Source organism: Manacus vitellinus, unplaced genomic scaffold (assembly GCF_001715985.3).
Source record: "Manacus vitellinus isolate BGI_N305 unplaced genomic scaffold, ASM171598v3 scaffold_6_pilon, whole genome shotgun sequence".
NCBI lineage: Eukaryota > Metazoa > Chordata > Aves > Passeriformes > Pipridae > Manacus > Manacus vitellinus.
The window spans coordinates 17342649-17365261 of record NW_021940750.1 but is presented as its reverse complement, the minus strand read 5'-3'; the positions used below and the strand labels follow the sequence as shown (position 1 = coordinate 17365261).

At 35.8% G+C, this 22613-nt stretch overlaps 1 protein-coding gene across 3 annotated transcripts; it reads left to right on the top strand.

Moving 5' to 3' along the window:
• The first annotated feature begins 895 nt into the window (after positions 1-895).
• Positions 896-22417, top strand: SNX6 (sorting nexin 6). Of its 3 annotated transcripts, XM_018082745.1 has the most exons (13): positions 896-1000; positions 1758-1868; positions 3320-3441; positions 4414-4552; positions 5397-5520; positions 6733-6828; positions 8149-8254; positions 10692-10767; positions 12017-12056; positions 13215-13301; positions 14217-14376; positions 15342-15427; positions 21725-22417. In XM_018082745.1, exons 4-13 carry the CDS (start codon positions 4494-4496, stop codon positions 21776-21778), a joined length of 888 nt encoding a protein of 295 aa, XP_017938234.1. In that variant the 5' UTR covers positions 896-1000; positions 1758-1868; positions 3320-3441; positions 4414-4493; the 3' UTR covers positions 21779-22417. The 3 variants fall into 3 exon arrangements, with proteins under 3 accessions (XP_017938234.1, XP_017938236.1, XP_017938235.1); XM_018082747.1 differs by lacking the exon at positions 4414-4552 and having other exon boundaries at positions 902-1000; XM_018082746.2 differs by lacking the exons at positions 896-1000; positions 1758-1868; positions 3320-3441 and adding an exon at positions 4157-4243.
• The last annotated feature ends 196 nt before the right edge of the window (positions 22418-22613 follow it).

Here is a 22613-nt window from a genome sequence, read left to right as displayed (position 1 = left end):
TCCTCTAAAACAACAAGGGTGCAAGAGCGAGGGGACTTGAATTTCCAGTTGGAGTCTAGAAGCAGTTAGTTGCAGCAAGTACTGTTGAAGCGAGTTACTGCCAAATATTGTGGTGCTCAGATAATATTCCAGTTTTTCTATATTTGATCACTGTCTCATTTTTTTCGATATGACTTTGGAATTACTTTGTAAGAGAGTTTGCGTTTCATGTCTTGTAGAAAAAATATGTGTATTCCTTGCACTTTTGCCGTTTTGGAGATATTGAAATCTTGGGTTTGAGTTTTTTGGTTGTGGGGGTTTCAGAAAAATATCCCTGAGAAGACTTAGTTCTGTAAAACTCAGGATATTATTTTTAAGCATTTTAAATATATTATGAGAAACATTAAACAGAAAAATAGTGTAAGAAAATATGAGTAAATCAGGTCTTTAACAGCTCTTTCTTTGAAAGATAGGACCACATTTCTCCTTAAAAGTACCTTCCCAACTGTTAGTATCTTTATAATTACCTTCACAAGTACATTTACTTAGAGCAGGTTGTCAATTCAGAGGAGTGAGGGGAATGAAGAGAATAATGAAGGAAAAAACCTTCCAAACTTGCTGCTGTCTGTAAATGTACTTTGACTATCTCAATTACTAGCAAGGTAACTATATACAGAAATGAAAATAGTGCACTAACAAGGAGTACTGTAAAGGAGATTATTATTTGTATAGTTATTTGTGCTATAAGGAGCGCTACTGGGATTTCTTTTTTTTGCTGAGAATAATCTTTTAATGTTGGAGTTTTTTGTAATCTGTCTTCAGCATTGCAGGATCAGTGTTCTTCTCAGAGGAGAATAAAGTAAATATAATTAACTTTTTTTTTTTAAATTAAGCTAAATAGATTTTTCTTTTTTAGCTTCGAGCAATAAATGTAGATCTCCAGACTGATGCTGCTCTGCAAGTGGATATCTCAGATGCACTCAGTGAGAGGGATAAAGTGAAATTCACTGTCCATACAAAGGTAAAAACTTGAATTTGTAAACTCAACACTTTCTTAATTATATACAAAAGAAAGTTTACTTAAACTGTTTATTGAAACAATCACTGCCCTAGTCCTGTAGGCCACATGATTTCTGCTACAAGCCAGAATGTCACTGGCCTTTTTGGCCACCTGGGCACACTGTGGCTCATGTTCAGCTGCTGTCAGCCAGCACTGCCAGGTCCTTTTCCACCAGGAAGCTTTCCAGCTGCTCTGCTCCCAGTCTGTAGCACTGGGGTTCTTAGGACCCAACGGCAGGACCTGTCACTTTGCCTTGTTGAACCTCACAGAACTGACCTCAGTCCAGGGATCCAGCCAGTTCAGATCCCTCTGTAGAGTCTTCCTGCCCTCCAGCAGATTGTCTCCACCCGACCTGGTGTCATATGCAAACTAACTGAGGATACACTCCATCCTCTCATCCAGATCACTGATGAAGATGCTAAACAGAATTCCAAGATTAAATGGATAAAATATTAAACATATCTCCAAGGGCAGAGACTCCACAACCTTTTTGGGCAACATATTCCAATTGATTGCTGCACTAATTAAGATGAGGGTAATTACTGCTGAATGAACTTTTTTGTGTCAAATCCTTACTTGGATGATTCACTTATTTTTACAGGGACATTTCTGTTGTTCCTTCAAGGTGCTTCTCATGCAGTAATGAAAAACACTGATTTTTTTGTTGTGTTTTTTTTTTTTTTCCCACCCATAATTCTACCTCCTTTTTCCCCTCTAGAGTTCCTTACCAAATTTCAAACAAAATGAATTTTCTGTTGTCCGGCAACATGAAGAGTTTATTTGGCTTCACGATTCTTTTGTTGAGAATGAGGACTATGCTGGCTATATCGTAAGTACTGGTGTTCTTTTGGTTTATATGCAACATTTTCTGTGGGCTGTATCAAAAGTACTTGAGACTGCTTTTAAATGCCGTAGAAACAGCAGGTGTTCGTTCCTTCTAAAATCAGATCAGCTTCTCTAATACTTAACTTCATGCAATTACACAAATTTCATGGTTGAAGCAAGCTTGGAGAAAAGTTACAGTAGTTGTAATACTTTCTTCCCTTTTTCTCATAAGGAATGAGTAGTTTCATCTCTCTCCAAGTGCACGTTAGGCTGCTGTGTTAAAAATGTGAGAGATAATTGAGCTGTGGTATTGTTTTTGCAAGCTAATGTTAGAAGTTTCATGTTGCTTTTGTTTTAGCTAGAATTGCAGAGTGAAATAATTAGACTTTTCCAGTTTTCATTATAAAGATCAGAATCTTTTTACCATAAATCAGAGTGGGGGAAACCAATAAAAATATCCTGTAGAACTACAGAGAACTTCAGTACACAATAACTTAAGGTTTGAAGTTTATTTCAAGCCTCCAGAGACAAGAGGTCTCAAAATAGTCACCTTATGATAGCGCATATTAAAAATGGATGCTGCTGCTCATACATTAATTGCAAATAGGTATATTTGTCATCTTGGTATGAAAGGTATTCATTTTGTGTTTGGGGGGTGTCTGCTGATGCAGAAGGTAAACAGATATTTCTAATTCATTAGGGGGTACATTATAATGAGTATAGTCTGTGATGTGTCATACCCTTCTTGAGCTAGTCTTTTCTTAGTCAGCAACGCTGTTTGAAGTAACTAGACCTTCAGTGTGTTGATAACTAGCTTCAGATAGTTGACTGTCTAGATGCTGGATTTTTTGTTTTTTGTAATGTGTTAATATAATGGGCCCATATCAGTAAACTAAAGTTTAAGCATAGTTTAGGTTTGTTCTGTGTCCCTTTCCTGACAGCAGTTCAGGATTAGTTTGACTGTGGTGTTTACTGTGTGCTTTGTTGTTTCAACAGATGCATCTTTAATGTCAACAGTGCTGCAAGAAAGCGCTAGTGTCTGCAAACAACAGGGAATGGTTTTCTTGGTTTAAAGTCTCTGGGAGTTATAAATGGATGGTGTGAAAACAGTTGTGTAATACCAAATAAGCTAAACCAAAACTCATTAGAAAATAATGATCTCAGGCTTTAATTCATCGTCATGGGAAAGCTAGGTGTTATTTGGTTTCTGTTGTAATTAAACTGAAGCCATTAGTTCATACTTTAGTAATCTTCAAGGACACTTGACCAAAATTGGTATAGTAATGTGGCACTTATAACTCATGAATGAGAGACTTCATCTAGAAATGCTATAATGAATGATGGAAGAGAGAGCCATATATTAAAAGGCTGCAGGCAACCTACAGTTCCTGTACTGAATGGCTGTTGTTTGATTGAGAAGATGAGAGATTAAAAAAAAATTGGATTCAATTCCAGATTCCACCAGCACCACCCAGGCCTGACTTTGATGCCTCCAGGGAGAAATTGCAGAAACTTGGAGAAGGGGAAGGATCGATGACTAAAGAAGAATTCACCAAGATGAAACAAGAACTGGAAGCGTATGTAGACTTGATTACTACTTTATATCTTTATTTATATCCCAGAACTTTTAAAGCCATTGGCTGTCCCATGTTTCCGATTTCAGTGTAACGGTTCTCTGTGAGATACAGGCTTGAGAATCCAGTTGCTACATAACCAGGGTTAATCTTAGTGATCATGATCAGTGCCATTAGGAAAATTGTAGAAATAATTTCATGGAAGATCTTCTGAAACAGGAAAAATAAATTGGCTTGTTCTTGTACATTCTTCTGTAAGAAAGAACCTAGTTAGATCCTTTTCTTCACAGAACATCTGCAAAGGGCAGAGATAACCTCTATCTATCTTAGTTTTGGTGTTCCACATTTTAAAAGCATAATGAGACTTTAAGTTTATACATGTAGGGATTGATGTAGGGAGTTTTGCATGTGATTGGTACTGGAAACATACATGCCAACCTTCTGTTCCCCAAGAAATACGAAGATTACTAGAAAATATTTTTTGACACTTTTTTTTTGTTGCTTTTGCACAAGGAGAATATACTTCCTGAAAATAGTGTTTTCCCTTACTATGAATTTAATTTATATTGAAATATCTGCTCTGAGGCTTCTTGTTCCATATTGAGTTACACAGTGAAGTTTCTCCTTGCTTCGTCCATTTTCCTTATCATGCATTCACTTCTTTGATCTTTTTCCTGTCATTGGTTTCAGTTTTCAAGTGTATATTTACGCTGCTTCTAGACTGCTTCTATCAAGAGCTCTGAATTGGCAAGAAAAGTACATAGAACTCTTAGAACTGCTGCTTTCTCTCCGAACTTCAGCTGCTGTGAGCAAATGTCTTAAAAAGCTCTGTATTAGTGATATGTACAACATAATTTACAGCAGAGTAGATATACACTTCATATGCAGAAAACTGGAAATTAGCAAAACACTATAGATTTTAAAGAATCTGGTTTTCCAGCGGCCCTGATCATGATTCTCTTGTGGTCTGGTTAGGGGTTGGATAACACAGAAAACTTTGGGTTTCTTCTACTGCCACCTCCATCCTCTGCATCCTCCTTTTTTGTCTTCACTGAATGACTACTACTCTCACTGAGATCAAACATCTCCCAACACTGGCCCTGCTGGTTTGCTGGTATGTAAATCTTAACCTCCTTGCACATAGTGGAAGGAAAAGTGTTGATTATAATTTCACTGTTTGACCTCAGAACGGGAAAAAGAGCCCTTCCTCATTTTTAGATGAGTTACATCTTATTCACTGAATTTGCAAAGCAAAATGAATTATAGCAAACTTGTATTGATAATAATGCCTTCCTCTTAATTAAATTGCAAGTGAGTAATTGCTTTGAAGTTGAGTTGGCTGAACTGGGCAACTACGTGATTGTTATGGTTAAATGCGATTTTTTTCGGTGTACCTACCACTTAATTTCACTTTTAGAATCACTATGAAGCAAGACATTAACATAAGCTTCGGCTCAAAAAGGCTAGGGACTCTAATGTGAAATAAAAGACTATCTAAACAGCTAACAAAGCCACATAAACATTTAAATAAGTAAGGAGGGTGCGAATGGGCATGGGGATGGAGATGGGGAGGAAGGAATACATCAGTACATAGTGCCTAGTGACTGTAGTCTGTACTTCAGTTTCTTGATTTTTTGGGGTGCTGGGGAAAGGACAATGACATTAGGTTACACGTTCAGCAAACCAGTGTCTGTTAGCTAACTTTAAAAATCAGAGTGTATTTGTTGACTCTTCATCCAAAGTCTCTCTGTAGTGTGTTCAGGCTTCACATTTCTCACTAGTGTTATCATTGTACTATTTATTTATGTCTATATCAAATATTGGAGTGATAAACTCTATTACGTTGGTTTATAATTTTGTACCCTTACTGAGGATCTCTTTAAGCTGCTCACTAGGCTTATCTCAAACTTAATTGCTTCATATGAAGTTCTTATGTCTGTCTTATTTCTTGTTTTTAGTGAATATTTGGCAATATTCAAGAAGACAGTTGCAATGCATGAAGTGTTTTTGTGTCGTGTGGCAGCACATCCTATTTTGAGAAAGGATTTAAATTTCCATGTATTCTTGGAATATAATCAGGATGTGAGTATTGAAAACTGAATTGCTGGCAACAGAAATCAAGATATACTTTTATGGTAGGATGGAAAATTGATTAAGAGGGCATTACCTCCTGGAGCAAATTACATCAGTTCCTTCATACCAGACATACTTGTATTGTAAAAGTTAGAAATTCATTTAGTCGGTAGGATTTCATTTTCTGCCATCTGTGGAACCAAATGCACTGTGCTCTAACCTCAGCATCAAAAATATTAATGGAAAGCTAGTATATTTTGAATTAAAAAGATGAGCTTTTGGTGGTGATTTCACGTGACATTATACTTTTCCACTCTGACTGAAGTTTTTTCTGTTGTTGTGAGGAAGAATGATACAAGAAAGATGGAACACTAATTTTTAGGATCTGGAACTGTGGTATAAATTCTGCTGCCAACAAAACTAGAGAGAATTTCTAATTAAATGTTTGTGATGAGTAAAGCCTTTTTGTTAACAATGTAAGTGAAAATTTGGTTATTTTTTTTCTAAGTATTGGACTAGTGTGGCGTCCCACATGTTACCTACTGAGTTGAGATAATGGAGAGGACTTTTTGGATTCATAACTTTGGTGGTGGAGTTAGTGGTTGCTAATATTCTGCAAACAGTTTTTAGTTACTTTTTAAAATTGCAGGAATCAACATTGAATGTTAAAGAAATCATTACAGAGAGTGGCTCAGCTGCATACACACTGTAATCAAAATATGTTACGAGGTTCCTCTGTTGCTTGATGTAGAAATGCTTATTGCTTCAGGAAGTCAGTTACCTAAACTGGGCGAACTTAGATGGACAGGAGAAGGCTGAGGAGGCTGAAACCGGCATTAGCCTCTGGAAGTGAAAGATCTGTTATGGTTATATTAAGTCAGCAGCTCTGTGCATGATAAATACTGTATTATTGATTACTGAAGTGTACATCTTGTACATTTGGTATTACCTGTAAGTGCTAGAATGTTGCCGGTCTTTTTCTTTTTTTAATTTCTAGAACAGTATTTTAGGTGATAAAGAACACTCTAGTACATGAGGTAGTCTGTCATTCTGGATGCATGGTGCCCTGTCCCCATTAGTGCAGAGTATAACACTAGGCAGAGAGCAGGAGAACCAGTTTAGGTGTAGCGAGTTATGGTATGCAGTTCTATTTAATTTTTTTTTAAAGCTTTTATTGTGACCAGAAAAGGAATGAACTTGATAAATGAATTTGTTTTTCAGTTGAGTGTTCGTGGGAAAAATAAGAAAGAGAAACTTGAAGACTTCTTCAAAAATATGGTTAAATCGGCAGATGGTGTCATTGTTTCAGGAGTAAAGGTGATTATTGCTTCACATATCAAGATTTAAAATGTATTAACATTGTTGTCGCCTTTTTTTTACGAAGCAGAATTTTACATAGGTACAAAAATGGGACTTTTATAGTGATATCTAACTTAAGCATTTGTGGCAGACCATGGGAAAGAAGTTGTGGCATGGATGCAAGATAACTAAAAGTTGGCTTGTGTGAAACAGGGCTTTCGGTGCTCTTTCCCCCTGTTTTATGAAACTAAGATTTTTTTTAATCCACAGATAATTGATAATCTGGGGTTTTTTTTGTTCCAACCTGCCATTTTATATAGTGGGAAGGGGAACTTGGTTTGACAACTGCTTCAGTTAAGAAGTTAATAACACAGTGTGAATTTTACCAGCCTAGTAGAATCCTTCTGCTGTTTCAAAGCTAAGAGCAGCAGTGGAGGTGATATGATGTTTCCCACTAGATGCAAGAATGTAACTGAGACAAAAAAAAAAAAAAAGAAAAAAGAAAATTCAATTAATTTTGACTTTTTCAAAAGCTATAAGATTGGTTTTATAATAAGCATAAATTCTGCAGAGGATGGGTTTTGATCTATTTTCTTTCTAGTGGTAACTTTCCATTTGCTAGCAATTTCCAGGAGTTAAAGTTTCTAGTTTTAAAATCTTGAGTTTTGAAGCTGCTGGAAGGTGGATATAACTATGGATTAGTTATGACTTGGAGAAAAATGTAAAGTCCAAGTAACAAGCATTTTTTGTAAGAACATTGTTCAAAGCCCATGTTGTAGGCTATTACATGGTATTGAGCATCTGTGTTATTTTAGAGGGTTTAAAAAAATTAATATAAACCAAGTATCTCAAACTGTAATACAGAAAATAGTAAAATTTACCTGCATTTACCAAACTGAAAAAAGTCTATCATTAAGATCAGTGTTCTGGGCTAGGAGTTCATATCATCTCTGCTGTAACCACAGCATCTGTGCAACTGGCTGACTTTCATCCCCTCTCCCTCTTTTCTACGTAGATGTCCTTTTATTAAGTACTTGACATGTGTTCTGTTTTTCTGTCACCCTTTGGTGACCCTTTAGTAGTTAGTAGTGAAATTATATCCTTCATGTGTAGTCATATAGACCTTTAAGATGCTTGTTACAAACTCTTAATTCTTATTAAATTCTTAGTAAAACTTCAGCTCATGATGTAAGTGGAAGTCAGTTTACATAAATAGTGTTTTAGACAATAAAAATAGATTGCATTTGCATACAGCGATGTGTAAATTTACTCTGCAATTGCTCTGTAGAGAGTGAGTGAATACTGGTTTTTTAATTGTTCTCCTTTATTTTTTTGTAGGATGTGGATGACTTCTTTGAACATGAAAGAACATTCCTTGTAGAATATCACAACCGAGTCAAAGATGCCTCTGCCAAATCTGATAAAATGACAAAATCACATAAAAGTAAGGGTTTTTTTCCAGGGTGAAAACAGTACTAGTTAAAGTGGACAGAAGTTGTTCATGAGGAGAAGTAATTTTTTTTCTTTTTGCATGCAAAAAGTGAATTTATTTCTCCAAGTGTTGCCTTGAGATAGTCTAAATCTGAGTTTCAAAGTTAAGGCTTTTCTGTAGTAGACTAGATGGAGTAAGAACAGCCTAGTGTGACACTGAAGATACCTTGGCTCTTCATGCTGTCTGCTTGAAGAGAAACATGTTATGTATTATTTTTTGAAGTCTGATTCTTAGTCATTAAGGTGTAGAGGTGGGTAATATAGCAGTCCATATGATTTTACACTTAGTGAAGTTGTTTTTGATTAGAAGAGGTTGATTTCATCAGAGTGCAATTTCTTGGCACACTAGGCATTGCATTACTGTGCTAGCAAAGTTACCTTTGTTAGTAGCAAACTCCTACTTAGGAAATGAGTTCTAGATTGGGTTTCCATTTTTCATCCATTTAGAGTGGAGACTGGAATGTGTACATTCAGTAGCCTGGTTTGCAGGACCCCTTTTTTTTTTTTTACTGAGACAAGATTTTTCCACTTGGCTATTGATTTCTGTTCCTGAGCTGAGTGCTGGCTAATGTGACTTAGGAAAGCTCTGGATAGTCTTCTCAAGCACAGTGCATTTATTTGAGAAAATGAAAAAGCTTTGAGTTAGGACTATTGTGTTTGGCTTAGGATTACTGTGTTTTGAGAAACTCAGAAAAAAATTACCTATGTTGCCCTTGATTGCAAGTTTTTGTGCCTAGATAAATCAAAATTGATCTACTAGATTCTGTCTACTTTCTTGAAGTTTGTGTTTGATTTACAGATTCTGTCTTTGCTATCTACAGTAATATAGTTCACACAAAAGCAGGTCACAAAATCATTTATGAATCTCCATTGATAAGACCTCTGAAGTGGATATTGAATGAGACATTAAAACAAGAATTTACTGAGTTCTTTTGATGCTTCTTTTATTGTTGTATGAAGGCTTAGTCTTGTAGCTTTAGTATCTCTGCTAGGAGACAGTGAGTGAGTTATGGCTTAATGAACTATTAAGGGGCCCTGTGTCTGCATTCAGTTACCACCTGAAGAGGTTTCTGGTGTTTTTGTTTGCTTTCTTAAAGTGAAAACTGAACTTCATTCATAGTAGTTAAGAGCCAAGATTTATCTACATAGTGAGGAGGCCTTTTACATTGGTTGTAGAACAAGGAAGATCATTTGAAATGAGGTTGTAGAGGAAAGGAAAGGATTGATTAAACTCATGACAGAGCTTCAGTGGTTTTCAAACTGAAGTCACATAGGATGTTTGTTGACAACTTTTATCAAACTGCAAATTGGGACAAATGGCACCTTTTGAAATTCTGGCTAGCAGAGTAAAGCAAAGACCTGGGAAGCCTGTTTTAGAAATGAGCAGTCTGTAGTTTATGGATAATTTATGATTGGCACAGAGTTGCAGGGCTTGTAAAGACACTGACTTGCTATTTCCAGCAGAAAATCTTATGTTTATGTTGAAATGGGAGGAATAGAAGGGGAGGTTAATAGCTTCCTGATACTGTTCTTCACTGTAACCAACTGCACTGATGATGTATGGAGTAATGAATTGGGTGGAAGTTGACCCACTCATAATGTTAAAACAAGGTTATGTTATTTAAAAAAACAAAATTCTGCTTAAAGGCACAAATAACAAGCAAATATATTTTTCCTGTTCATTGCTTGGATCTGCGAGAGTTTTCATCATCCACTGAGTTTATACTAAAAGCTCTTTATGAAAGTCATGTGTGCAGAAATTTGATTTTTATGATTACTATATGGCAATACCTCACTAGTCAAATTATACAACCTTCATACAAATACCACTTCTAATTTCATTGTTTGAAATGCTTTAACACTAATGCTACTTTACTGGTGACTGTTGATGAGGTAAGGGTTTCCTGAAAACTAGACAGTACTAGAAAGTATATTGTGCACATAGCACTCTATTTCTGGTAGTTTGGAATTTGTAGTCAGTTTACTGCTCTCAAGCACACAGACTTTTTTTGTTGTTGTTAAACTGTGATTATTATTTTTTTTCAGATAGCTTTAAACTCAGATTTAAATTCAGACTTTAACCATTGAGTTTGTATATCTTCCACCAAAACGAAACCTAACAAAGTTTCACAATAAATTTAGCCAGCAGGTTCTAATCATGTAAAATATTCCTAGGTAAATTACAGGCTGTGCAATTTGGTGAGGGCACCATTTTTATTGTGCGAAGTCATCCTTCCTAAAAAGTGACGTGACTGCAATTTTATTTCTGCTTTTGTGTTAAAGTATGTCCTTTTAGAAAAACTCTTACTCTCGAAGGAAGAGAGGAACTTCAAAATTTTCAGAAAGAAGAAGAATGAAGTATTAAAACAAGTGCTTGTTTGTTTTTCTAGATGTGGCGGATGACTACAATAGAATTGGGTCTTCATTATATGCATTAGGAACACAGGACTCCACAGATATATGCAAGTAAGATATTGTTAATAATTTATAGGGTAGTTTGATAAGTAGCAGTCTTAATGGTGACCTGCTGAGATTATTAGCTCTTGTTATAAGAAAACCACAGTTTATTACAGCTATATCACATTAACATATTTTTTCTCTAGTATTTCATTTCTGTAACAGGCTGCTTTTAATATTTTTGCTTAAATATTTGTTTGTAAAAATGCTGTTTTCTGCAGTTTGTAGAAAATTACATAGTTGAGATGGAAAAGCCCTCATAGAATAAGGAAGAAACCCAATGCTTTCACAATTTTTTTAAAATAAGTGCTTTGACGTGTGCAGCAAGCACAGGTATCAGTCTGAGTATATAGATTTTTTTTGAGTGTTCTCTGTACCAACGTCTTGAAAAACAGTTGTGCTGTTCTGGCACATTTAGGCAAATAAAGGAATCTACAGAGATCCCCAGAACTTTGAAAATAGAAGAGGATCTTTATGTACAGATGTTTGTCCTTTAATCTTTTAGTGATTTGCTTGAAGATGGAGTTTGGTGTATCTGCAAGTAAAACTTAGTTAACTAACTTTAAGATGTCAGCGTTGTGAATATGCATGTGTAGTTCATTAGTGTGATGTTAGTGTCGCTGTGATGACAGGTAGAAGGTGAATATGAAAGTTAACTTATTTTTATTAATTTACCTGAATTACAGTTATATACTTTCAAATGTGTTGATAGCTTACATATCAGTTACCTTGTTAAGAGTATTTATATTTGTTGTAGTCTGTTAGGGTCTGTCAGAAATCACATCTGTCTTCTGTCAAAATAGTATAATTTGACTGTAATTTAGTCTGCTGTTAGACTGAAGCCTTGTATTGTCTCCTGTGATGAAGATGTGCCCCATGTTTACTGTGTGAAGAAAAGTAGGTTCAACTTAAGTAAAGGACACCTGATAAAAGTGTAAGACAGTTAACCAGGGTGCTAGTGTTTGGGCTTTAATTCACAGAAGCATAAAGAATCCTTGAGAAGCTCTGCAATTATTCTTTAGTAAAACCCATCCATCTGTTATGCTTTGTTTGTCCTTTGCCTTTTCGTAGTTGCACAGTTCCTAGATGTTTGAAGTGCTACAGTTTGAAACTAGTGTGTTCTCTGAGTTCTGTGAATTACAATTCTAAGCTGTGCTTTTTCAGTCTTTTTTGCCAGACACAGACTGTATTGTGAGTTCTAGAAAGTAATTAGACTGTTCAAATTAATGTTGTAATATAAGCTGTTTCCTTTGTGCAGGTTTTTTCTGAAGGTGTCAGAGTTATTTGACAAAACAAGGGTATGTACTGTGAAACTAATGTCGTGTGTCAATTAGACATTAATATGTGCATGTTTTATAGGTGCTTCTATATGAAGCATTTAAGCAATGTGTGGTAGGGAATGAGAAAGCATAAGATTTCATTCATCTGTTTTGTAAAATGATTTTGTAAAATGAACCTTAGGAATCTTCAGTCTGTTAAACATTTCTTGGCAGTCTTCCTGTAATACACTAGTAAAGCTTCTGTTCCTCTAAAGTGCAGAAAGATCCTCCATAACTGTTACTGCGTATCACATGACTTATTATGGATAAAAGAAATGAAGAAATGTAATCCTTAATCCAAAAAATGGTGGTCATGCTGCTTTCTTCTGGAGCCAAGATCTGTTTCTGCAGTTACTTGAGTTGGAAATACTACTGCTGATGCTTCTAAGCAGATTTTTCAAATATCTTCTCTCTTTTACCTTATTTGTTTGGCTTACTAGAAAGCAGATGTATGCCATGTATCAGGAAAACTTTCAAATGAAAAATGTGTGCATTTCCTAATACACAATTGTATCTGCATAAATATGTGCTTCAAAGAAAATTAACAGAAGTACTTGCTTTGACTCAAAATGTTGCATTTTAGAAATTATTTTTTTTAAATTAGGGTTTAAAAAATGCACCTATAAACTCTGTTTCTAAATTCATAGAAATATCTGTTTCAAATACAAGCAAATTAATTTATTGGTCTTTTTAGAGCATTTAGTACAAGCAGTTACAAAACTAGTCTGCAAAGGTGCCTTAAAAATTGGTTTCCCTTTGATCTCAGCAACAACATAAAACTTCTTGTGCAACTCTTAATACAAGCGTTTCTCTGAGGTTTTTCTAGCATATGATCTATATAGTTATATTGGGGGTAAAATAAAGCTGTGTGTAACATAGAAATCTAGTTGTCAATTACTGCTCACACAGTAGGTTATTGCTTACATTTTAATACAAAATCCTAATACTGCTTCTCCTTTTGCATGTTTTCTGTCAATAATGTCTGATCTTAGTTTTTGAAAAAGACAATCTGTCATGTACTGTATATTTTACATTGAATTTGTATCATACAAGTGAATACCCATGTTTTTAACTTGATACTTTTACTTACTGTTTTTCTGTTTGGTGGTGGTGTTTTGTTCTGTTCTGTTTTTCCAGAAAATAGAGGCTCGGGTATCTGCTGATGAAGATCTTAAACTTTCTGATCTTCTGAAATATTACCTTAGGGAATCTCAAGCTGCTAAGGTGAATTTATGGGTCTTTGTTCAGTGGCACTGTGTTTCTTTGACATAAAAAAAAAGAGAGAGAGAAAGTGATAAGGGATGATCTTGAGAAACACACAATATAGACAGGTTAAAATGCTGCCACCTCTAGCCTGTAATTTCTCCCTTAACTGTAAAACCTGTATTTCTCTTGTATGTAAGGAGTAACAATGCAGTTGCTGACTGTGGGACTGACTGTGGAACTGTGTGAGGCACTTGTCGAGGCCAAATCATGCAGTATAACAAAAAAAACAGTCGAAGAGCTGTTTGTGAATTCTTCATCTGTTTGCAATGTGTTCGGTGCTTGTAAGTGCAAGCAATGCTACCTTTCTTTAAATATTAAATGGAATACTCCATATGATCTACTAGTGCTGATACAAAAACACATGGGCCAAATGTAGCCATTTTCTGTGGCTACAGAAAATTTAATTCTTATTGTAGTTGGATGTAAGATGATGAAATAACATCACAGAACGAGGAAGCATTGGATGAAAAATATCTCTAGTTAGATGATCACAGCATCACAGCAATAACTATTGTGCAGCAAAACGTTACTGATGTTTCTTGGGCCTTCTGTGTATTTAAAATACGTAATCTAAATGTAGTTTGTTTCTAATCTAAGAAGCTGTGAAATTTCCTATAATTTGCCTTTTTAGGCTTTTTGGAGTTTTGTCTAAGCCATCTGGTGCTAGCCTCTGTCAAACAAGATGGAGGCCAAACAGTATTATGTTGTGGGTCTTGCAGGATGAACTAAGTGAATGCAAATTATTTAGTAAGAACTGAAATACAGCAAGAAGAACTAAAATTAATTTGATTTTTTTTAATTACTTGGTATATAATAAAATCCTTGGGTAGAGTCTTGTAAACTCTAAACAAACTTTATGGGATTTTTTTATAGGATCTCCTATACAGAAGATCTAGGTCACTAGTGGATTATGAAAATGCTAATAAGGCATTGGATAAAGCAAGAGCAAAAAATAAAGATGTGCTGCAAGCTGAAACTACTCAACAAATATGTTGTCAGAAATTTGAGAAAATTTCTGAATCGGCAAAACAAGGTATTTGGGTGGTCCTTGATCCTATATTACTACTTGAAAATTAACAGATTTTAGGATGCTATTAATTAGAATACATTTTCGTAATGTTTCCTAAGGAAGGCTATTATTTTTTAATCAGTATTTACTTATTTTAGAAAGTTCAAATTATACTTTTCTTTGGTTCCTCAAAGCTCCATTAGGCAGAGCTAAGTCTAGGTGCAAACTACTTGTTAACTTCTTTTTTTCATATGCATAAGCAGTGAAACAAAATAGTAACTGCCAGCAGTAATGGCAGTCAAATCTTTTAAAGTGTTGTTGAAATTCCCCTTTTGGTTTTATGCATTATTCTGTGAGGCACCAGTCTGTCTCATATATGATACTACATTAGAGAAAGGAGAAATAATGAAATGAGATTTCACTGAAACTTACTGTCTTTTTTTTAGGTTAATACTTTTGTGAGTTAGTAGTCATCTGACTCATTGTTTGGGGCAGATTTGTTCAAGGTTTAAACACGTGTTCTTCTGTTTTTATCATTTAAGGGTTGTTTGAGCCAGTAAATCTGGTTGGTGATTCCTGTAAATGAGACAGTGGAGAATGAGTGATCCTGTTAGCCACAAAGCTATATGAAAAAAGCATCGTGTAGTTCATTCTAGTTTTAGCTTAGTATATTCCCTTAAGACTTTCACATATCAACCTTGAAAGAGCAGTGCAGCTGGAATAAAAGAATTAAATGTTAAAAGCAGTCTGTTTTCAAAAGAGCTTTTTGTCCACAAAAGGCTACCTAGAGGTGAGGAACTGCAACGGTGGTTTGCTTTCATCCAACTGTGTAGCAGTATTTTTGAGCCTGAAATGTGCTGAGATTAAACTTGAGTTTTTTCCTTTTGCTTTCTCTCACCCTTTACCTCTTCCATCCTGAAGGAAAGTCTGTTAACTGCTGAGGCCACTAGCAAGGATACTGTTAATGAGTCCACTTTTATTTTCTTTAGAACTGATAGACTTTAAGACAAGAAGAGTTGCAGCATTCAGAAAAAATCTGGTGGAACTAGCAGAACTGGAATTAAAGCATGCTAAGGTAAGTGTGATCTTTTTTGGCCTATGTTTCAACTCATTTTTAATATTGTATGCTCGATTAACCAAAATGGCTATATTTCTTGTGTGAACACTTCATGTTCAGGAAGGGGCATTTGAATTTAAGCATCATCCAGAAAGGTGAACTTTCTTCAATAATAGAGAAAAAAAATATAGGTGAAGTACCTCTGAGAGATTGGTATGCTTGAGGTGCCTTTGGAAAGCTCATCTCTTCAAAGACACTTTTGGCTTCAGTTTTATGCTTCTTTAGCTGTTTGATATTTATAGCTGCAGAGTTTGAAAACCTGCCTATTTTTAAAACCTCATCTTACCATTTTACCATGGGACAGGAAGTGGTTTCTCCTGTTATCCAGATGTTGGGACTTGATGTACAGGATAGGTTAACTATTAAGCATGAGATCACACAGACCTGAACTCAGATCAATATGATTAGCATGCTTTTTGAACCTTTTTGCCTTTAAATTCTAAAGTGTTAACAAGAGAGGAATGTTGCAGATAGCCTTTTCAGGGAAATTAATTTTTGTAGGAAAAAAGCTTTAAGAGGCCTGTAATGTCCTTAAATTTCACAGTGTATTTGATTCTTTTAATCAATATAAAAATATGGTTATCTGCTCTGATTTCATAGGCAAGTACAACAGTCCTAGGAGGCAGCTTTCTTTTAAAAATCAGCTCTTTAGCATTTCTCATTCTTATCACAAATCTGAAACTGCACTGTTTATGAAGCTGTGAATTAACTTAAAAGGTATCTGTTGAAAGGACTAGTTACGAGGTGTATTGCTGCTTTACAGTCTTTCCCGTAGTGCTGAGGGTGTCATTCTTCATTCTGCTAAACCCTTTGTTTGTAAAACTAATGAAACTAATGTACTGTAAAAAGGGTTGTTTGGGGGACTTTTTTTTTTTTTTAACCTTTTTAGGTATAAGTTCAGCTTAATGGGATATTTAGCTGGTAAAGCAATCAACAAGATATGGAAAACTTGACTCCTTTTTCAGATGAATAGTGCTTACTTTAAATAGTCCTAACAGTCATTAGTTGCAATAGTTTTTATTGATTTGCCATATCATACTTTTAATAAGGGAATGAATCCACAGGCTTCTGTCCTGCTTCAGTCATTGACTCTTCATCATCTCTTGTAACTGACCCTTGCTGAAGACCCCACATGCCTTGGAGTGGAACGTTTAAACAATGTCTCTATCCTCTAAAGTATCCTTAAAGAATCATTTCTATTATCTATAAAAGTCACTGTCTTATAGTAATATTCTCTTGAATTTTGACATCTAATAACTGTGGAAGGGAGGGGGAAGATGCTTAATTTATGTAGCTTTCAACTTACTTGATTTGTGCTCAGTTTACCTGGAAGAGCTTGAAGTTTTTTAGCTGTTGTCCCCACAGCTTGTGGTTAGGCCTTAGTTCTTCAGATAGTCTCTGATTTACCTTGTCTTAGGGAATTTACTAAAAAGGAGCGTATAAAGCTGTAATAGAAGCTTTGAATTGTAGTTCTGTTTCTGAAGGTGAATTGCTGCTGACCCTTTTCACTTACTTCATCATAGAGCACAACATTCACTAGATAGTTTTGAGTATTTAAAGCTTTACAATATAAAAGGCCATTTTGACTAAGGGTGACAATTCTCAAAATGTTAACAAATATTGTGACCTGTTGAAGGAAAGGATATTTCGTTTCTCATGAGGTTTGGAAGTTCTCTTTTTTTCAAAGCCAGTGTTTCATATTTAAAACAAGGTAAGCTACTACAGATGGACCAGTTTTGTTGCTGTGTTTTTCTTTATATGGATTCTGAGGCTCTCATTTCAGGGGGTGCTAGGTAGCCCTGTTTTTGGCCGGGTTAAGCTGAGCTGTTTCTAGACACCTAATTCAATTCCTCTTGCGGTACAGCCAAAGGAGGACTAGTAGAAGCAAAAAAAAAACCCTGCTTTTTTCATGTAGGCAATATATTATTTAAGTCAGATCGAAAGCTCCTGCTTCTAGGTTCTGGACAAAATACTTTGCCTGATGCTGTAGCAGTCTCTTTGTGCCTCTGCACCTACTGGAGGCAGGCATATGAAGTTTTAGCAACAACAAAATGGCTATTGCTTGGTCAATAGCGTGTGGAGCACACCACTTGCAAACTTTGAAACACGACCTGTTATTCAGGTCTAAGTGGTTTTTTTCCAGCAAAAATATTAAGTGGGGAGGAAGTCCGTGAACAACAGACACCACTGCTGCAGGCTGTTGCTAGAAGTCTGCTGTTGTGGGTTTTCTTTTGCTGTAATGCGTGTGTCCAGACTAGATGTCATGCAGATGAGTCTGTCTCTGAATCAGTCTCGCCATGTATCCTCTGGACTTGGAGCTGCCTGGCGCAGAAGACAAGGAGGTGAATACGATGTAGCTGTGGGTGCTGGAACTCTCAGCCTGAGAGGCTGTCTTTTGGAGGAATTCAGCCATAAGGAAGGCTGCTGCATGACTTACTGTTAAAAGTTATTTGCTCTGTGTGGAAATAAAAACACAAATCCCAACACAGAGGTCGCTGCTCTGAAAAAGTCAGAATGACCAAAGTATTGAGAGAAGGTTCTGAGACAGGGCTTGCGTTTTGTGAGCTGTAGCTGGCTGTGTAGCTCTAGAAGACTGGATGGTGATAGGGAAATAAACTTTGAATAAATCAAGGACACTATATATACAATACTAAGTGAACCCTCACTGCCCAGTTACAGTTATACTACTTCCCTATAAAATACTTCTTTAAATCTGCTGATATTCTCTGATCCTTTCCTGATTGCATATCTAGACTTCTGAAAAAAGCTAAAAATCAGACTGTGGGTTGAGATTGCTTTAAGTTGATGAAAGTGCAGGCTCTTGCCAGGAAGTATGATGATGCATGACTGTTTCTTTCTTGTATGTTGGCACAATTATATGTGCAGCTGCATAGTAAGACGGAGCTTAACGTTGCTCTGGGTTTTTCGAAGATTTACTTTAAGTCTTGTTTTCACAGCATCACTTGTATACACAGATTCGACTGGGAAGGTCTGGCAATAAAAGAGAGCTGCCTTCTTATCAGCAGCATGTACCCTAGATTTACTTAGAATAGCTGCTGAGCTGCAGCTTTAGATTCTCCTTGGTCTCTGACCTGTACTAAACAGATTGATGTTTCTTTTTGTACGGCCATTCCGGCTAATTATCCCCCTCGGTAGTGCTTCTGTTTTGCTAGTGCTGTGTTTCTTCATGACTTCATGCAGCTGAAGCTAATTTGAGATCTGATTAAGCATTTGGCCATTTTAATGCAAAAGCTGCATTTGGTGTACTATTCAGTATTTTAAACAGTTGGATTTTGCAGTGTTCCTGTGTTGGACTTCATGTCCAAGAAGGGAGGTTTGATAGCTGGTGAAACCGTTAAGGTTACAATCATACACTTAGAGCCTTGGCTGTAGTTTTAGAGTCTTTTGACATATGAATTGTAACTAAGATAGCCACTCCCTTCAAATAAAAACAAATAAAAAACTAGAAATGTATTTTCCCCACAAATATTAATATATCTGCTCTTGCCTCTCTGTTTTTTTTTTAAAAATAATTTCTTGTGTTACTAGCAACAAAAGTCTGTTTGGAACTGACAGAAGGAAGTAAGCAAAATGCAGTGCTAAGGGATTTGATGAAATGTTTTGTCAGTAATTCTTTCTTTCCTGAAAAGGATGTTTCTGTCACTGTGGTTTTGCCAGTAATTTTAATATCTACAGCTTAGGAGTCTGAGCTCACAAGAAACACTTTTCTGAATTTATCTGAATGTATAGGACTTTCTTGAGCTGTGCTTATATAGGTCAAGTATGTTAGATATTGCAGTCAGAAAGAGTAATGTCCTTGATCTATTATAATTTAAATAAGGTGGTTCTTTTCAACTTTGTAAATTTGATCAAATGAAAATTAATTATATGTCTATTTGGAAAATTTTAGTAGTCTGGCTGACTGACTTTGGAAATGACTGATGTGTAAAGGACGTTTTCATAGTTTCACCTTGGCTGGCAACTAGAAATCAGAGGAGTAAAAGTGAGAAAACTTTTGGGTTGAGATAAAGACAGTTTGATAGGGAAAGCAAAAGCCGCACAAACAAGCAAAGGAAAACAAGAAGTTAATTGAGTGCTTCGCATGGGCGGGCAGATGTTCAGCCATCTCCAGGAGAGCAGGGCTCCATCATGCATAATGATTACTTGGGAAGACAACACTCTGAATGCCCCCAGTCTTCTTCTTTCCCCCACTTTATCTACTGAGCACAGTGTCATATGTTATGGAATATCCCTTTGGTCACTTGGGGTCATCTGTCCCGACTTGTCTCCTCCCAGCTCCCATGCACCCCTCGTCACCTTTCCAGCATGGCTGTATGAGAAGCAAAAAAGGTTGAGTAAGAGCTGCTTGGCAATCACATCACCATCTCAATATTATCAGCATTGTTTTCAGCACAAATCCAAAACACATCCCCATATTAGCCACTGTGAACGCAATTAACGCCCCCCCAGTGAAAACCACAACAGATGTATTGGTACTGTCTATTTAGATTGCTACACAATGGCCTGTAAATTGCCAATATACTTCATGCTGCTGTAAGAATGTGGCCAAAAGACTCCTGTCACACTTTTGTTACCAGTAACATGTGCGGTTCACAAGTATCCTTTGGACTGAAGTATTCCTTTTCATTCATTAGTTCATTACAGTCAATAATCAGCTTTTCAGTAACAGAGACCTTAGTTTATGAATTCTGTACACCACAAAGATAGGCCACGAAGTCCCCATGCTTATATAGAACTTGTTCATATCACAGAATTACAAGCCTTCTAAGAAATAGCTTGTGATGCTCCTTTGCCAATATAGCCATAAAAAGACAAGAAAACTGTTGAAGCTGTAACTGAAATTGCTGCCTTCTGGGATAAGACTGAGAAGGATTCAGTAGGCATAACTGGGAATCTTCTGCTTTGAAGCTTTTAAATCAGTTAATTGCTTAATCTGGATTATAAAACCCTTAATAGGGGATAGAATTATGATTTCTTACCTTTTTGGGATGAAGGATGTGTCCTTCTGCTTATCTACCACAGGTCATTTGGAATGCTTTTAACTGAAAAAGTAATTACAAATTCTTTAGTACTTCTGTGGACTGTTTATGAGGGGCATGCAAATCACAGCTACTCACATGTTTTTGTCTGTCTGAAGTTTTCTTTACATGTTTCTTTTTGGATCCGACATTTTTGATAGAAGTAAGCAGCTTTTCTCATGTTCATAACTGGGCATTCAGAAAACTGTGTGTTCTGCATTTTATCTGAATCTGACAGGAATTACTCTTAACACTGTCAGCAGCCTGACATTTTTTTCTTACACAGAGATTTCAGATTTGGGAACAAATCTAGTCCAGCTATTTCATAGTGAATAGCTAGTAGTTTAAAATGATCTGAGTGTAAATGAATACACAAAACAGTGTGAATATTATGAATACCGTGTTGTTTTGGTGGTTTTTTTCTGCAGAGTAAATCCTGGCTTGTCAGTCATATTTGGTTCAATTCACAAAGGTGTCGGTTCTGTAAATTCATTCAGATACCTGAAAATCAGTCTGTTTATGGTATAATCAGAATGCTTTAAATAGGATTAAAAACTGTGTTTGGAAAGAAGGGCAGAGCTTGGTTTAGAGTTAAGCTGAGGTAATGTTCTGATAATCACTTCTGTAGCTCCAGATGTTATTGCTAAACTCAACTTTGGTGGCTAAATCACCTGGCTAAGCTGGTAAATCAGTCTGCTGTCTTTCAAACAAGGCCTGTCCTTGAACAGAGCTGTGAGCTGGGATGGCTGCTATAAGCAAGGAAGTCCTGAATGCTATGAATTGTTTAATACTTGTTGATAAATCCAGTTCTGAGTGTAATATATGCATACTTACACTTTGGGAATCATATTCCAGTCACAGACTAATGGTACTTGCTATATAAAAAATATAAAACTTTGCAACTATGAACTTCATTCCTGAGAGAGTGCTGTGCAGTTAATAGTTTTTGTGACTAGACCAGATCTTGAGGAGAAAACCTGAAAATGGTACTAAGTGCTTATTTTTGAATCTCAAGTTGGCTCCATTTAGTTCCATGACACAATATTCCTACATTCAAAAAGCTCTTTTAGGATAAAAGTTTCTTACACAAGTATTTTTCCATATGCTTAAAACTTGTCTGTTCTGCTTTAGTGCTGGTATTGCTATTTAAAAAACATCTGTCACAAGCGTAAAAGAAAGAAGAGAAATGTGGTGATATTTTCCTTTATTTTTACAGGGTAACTTACAGCTTCTGCAGAGCTGTCTGGCAGTGTTAAACGGTGACACATAAGCTACGCTCCGTCCTCCCACTAACAAGGGCTGCCCTCCTCTGGATTTTGTTTTCATAACTTTAAATAGGCATTTACAGTTCCCCGGAGAAAACATTTGACAAAGTGCACATAAGCAAGCTTCTTCTTTCAAAAGAATTAGAACAAACACCTGAAAGTAGCTCCAGACTATATGAACAGTATACTTGTTATACATACATATTCATGTTTATTTAATCATTATATGCTTTCATTGTTCAGAAAACAAATGCTCGGGTTTTGTGAAAATAGCCAATGTAATCATATTCATGTTATGAATACTATGATACAGCTGCAATCTTATTTACCTTTGTAAGTAATTTCTGAAGTTCACCATTCGAAACACATTGTTCAAATGGCCTAAATATTACCATTAGATATTTCAATATTGTTACTATAATGACATTGTATACACTGTCTTAGTTTTTTTCCATGTACTGATATCAAAATACTTATCTTTTTTTCAATTGTGAACATTTCTTAGAAATTTTGGAGAATTTTGTGTAACCTTTATAACTATGATTTAAAAAGAAAAGCAGATGCATTAGTATGTTTGCCTTAACTTGTAGACTAATCCAATTATTGTAAAATAAACCATGAAATCAATGATTTTTCTAAAATTATGCAGACATTGTATCATCTGTAAGCTTTATATTTTCTAGTAAATTAGATTTTTTTTTTCTCTACTCATCACGTAAAAACCATTGACTAAGTACTGGATTGGTCTGACACTACTCGCCCGCTGGTACTTTTTCACTTGCATTCTCAGGTTTTATCTCTTTGTCTGTGTCTTTCCTATCCAGTGTACTTAAATTGTTT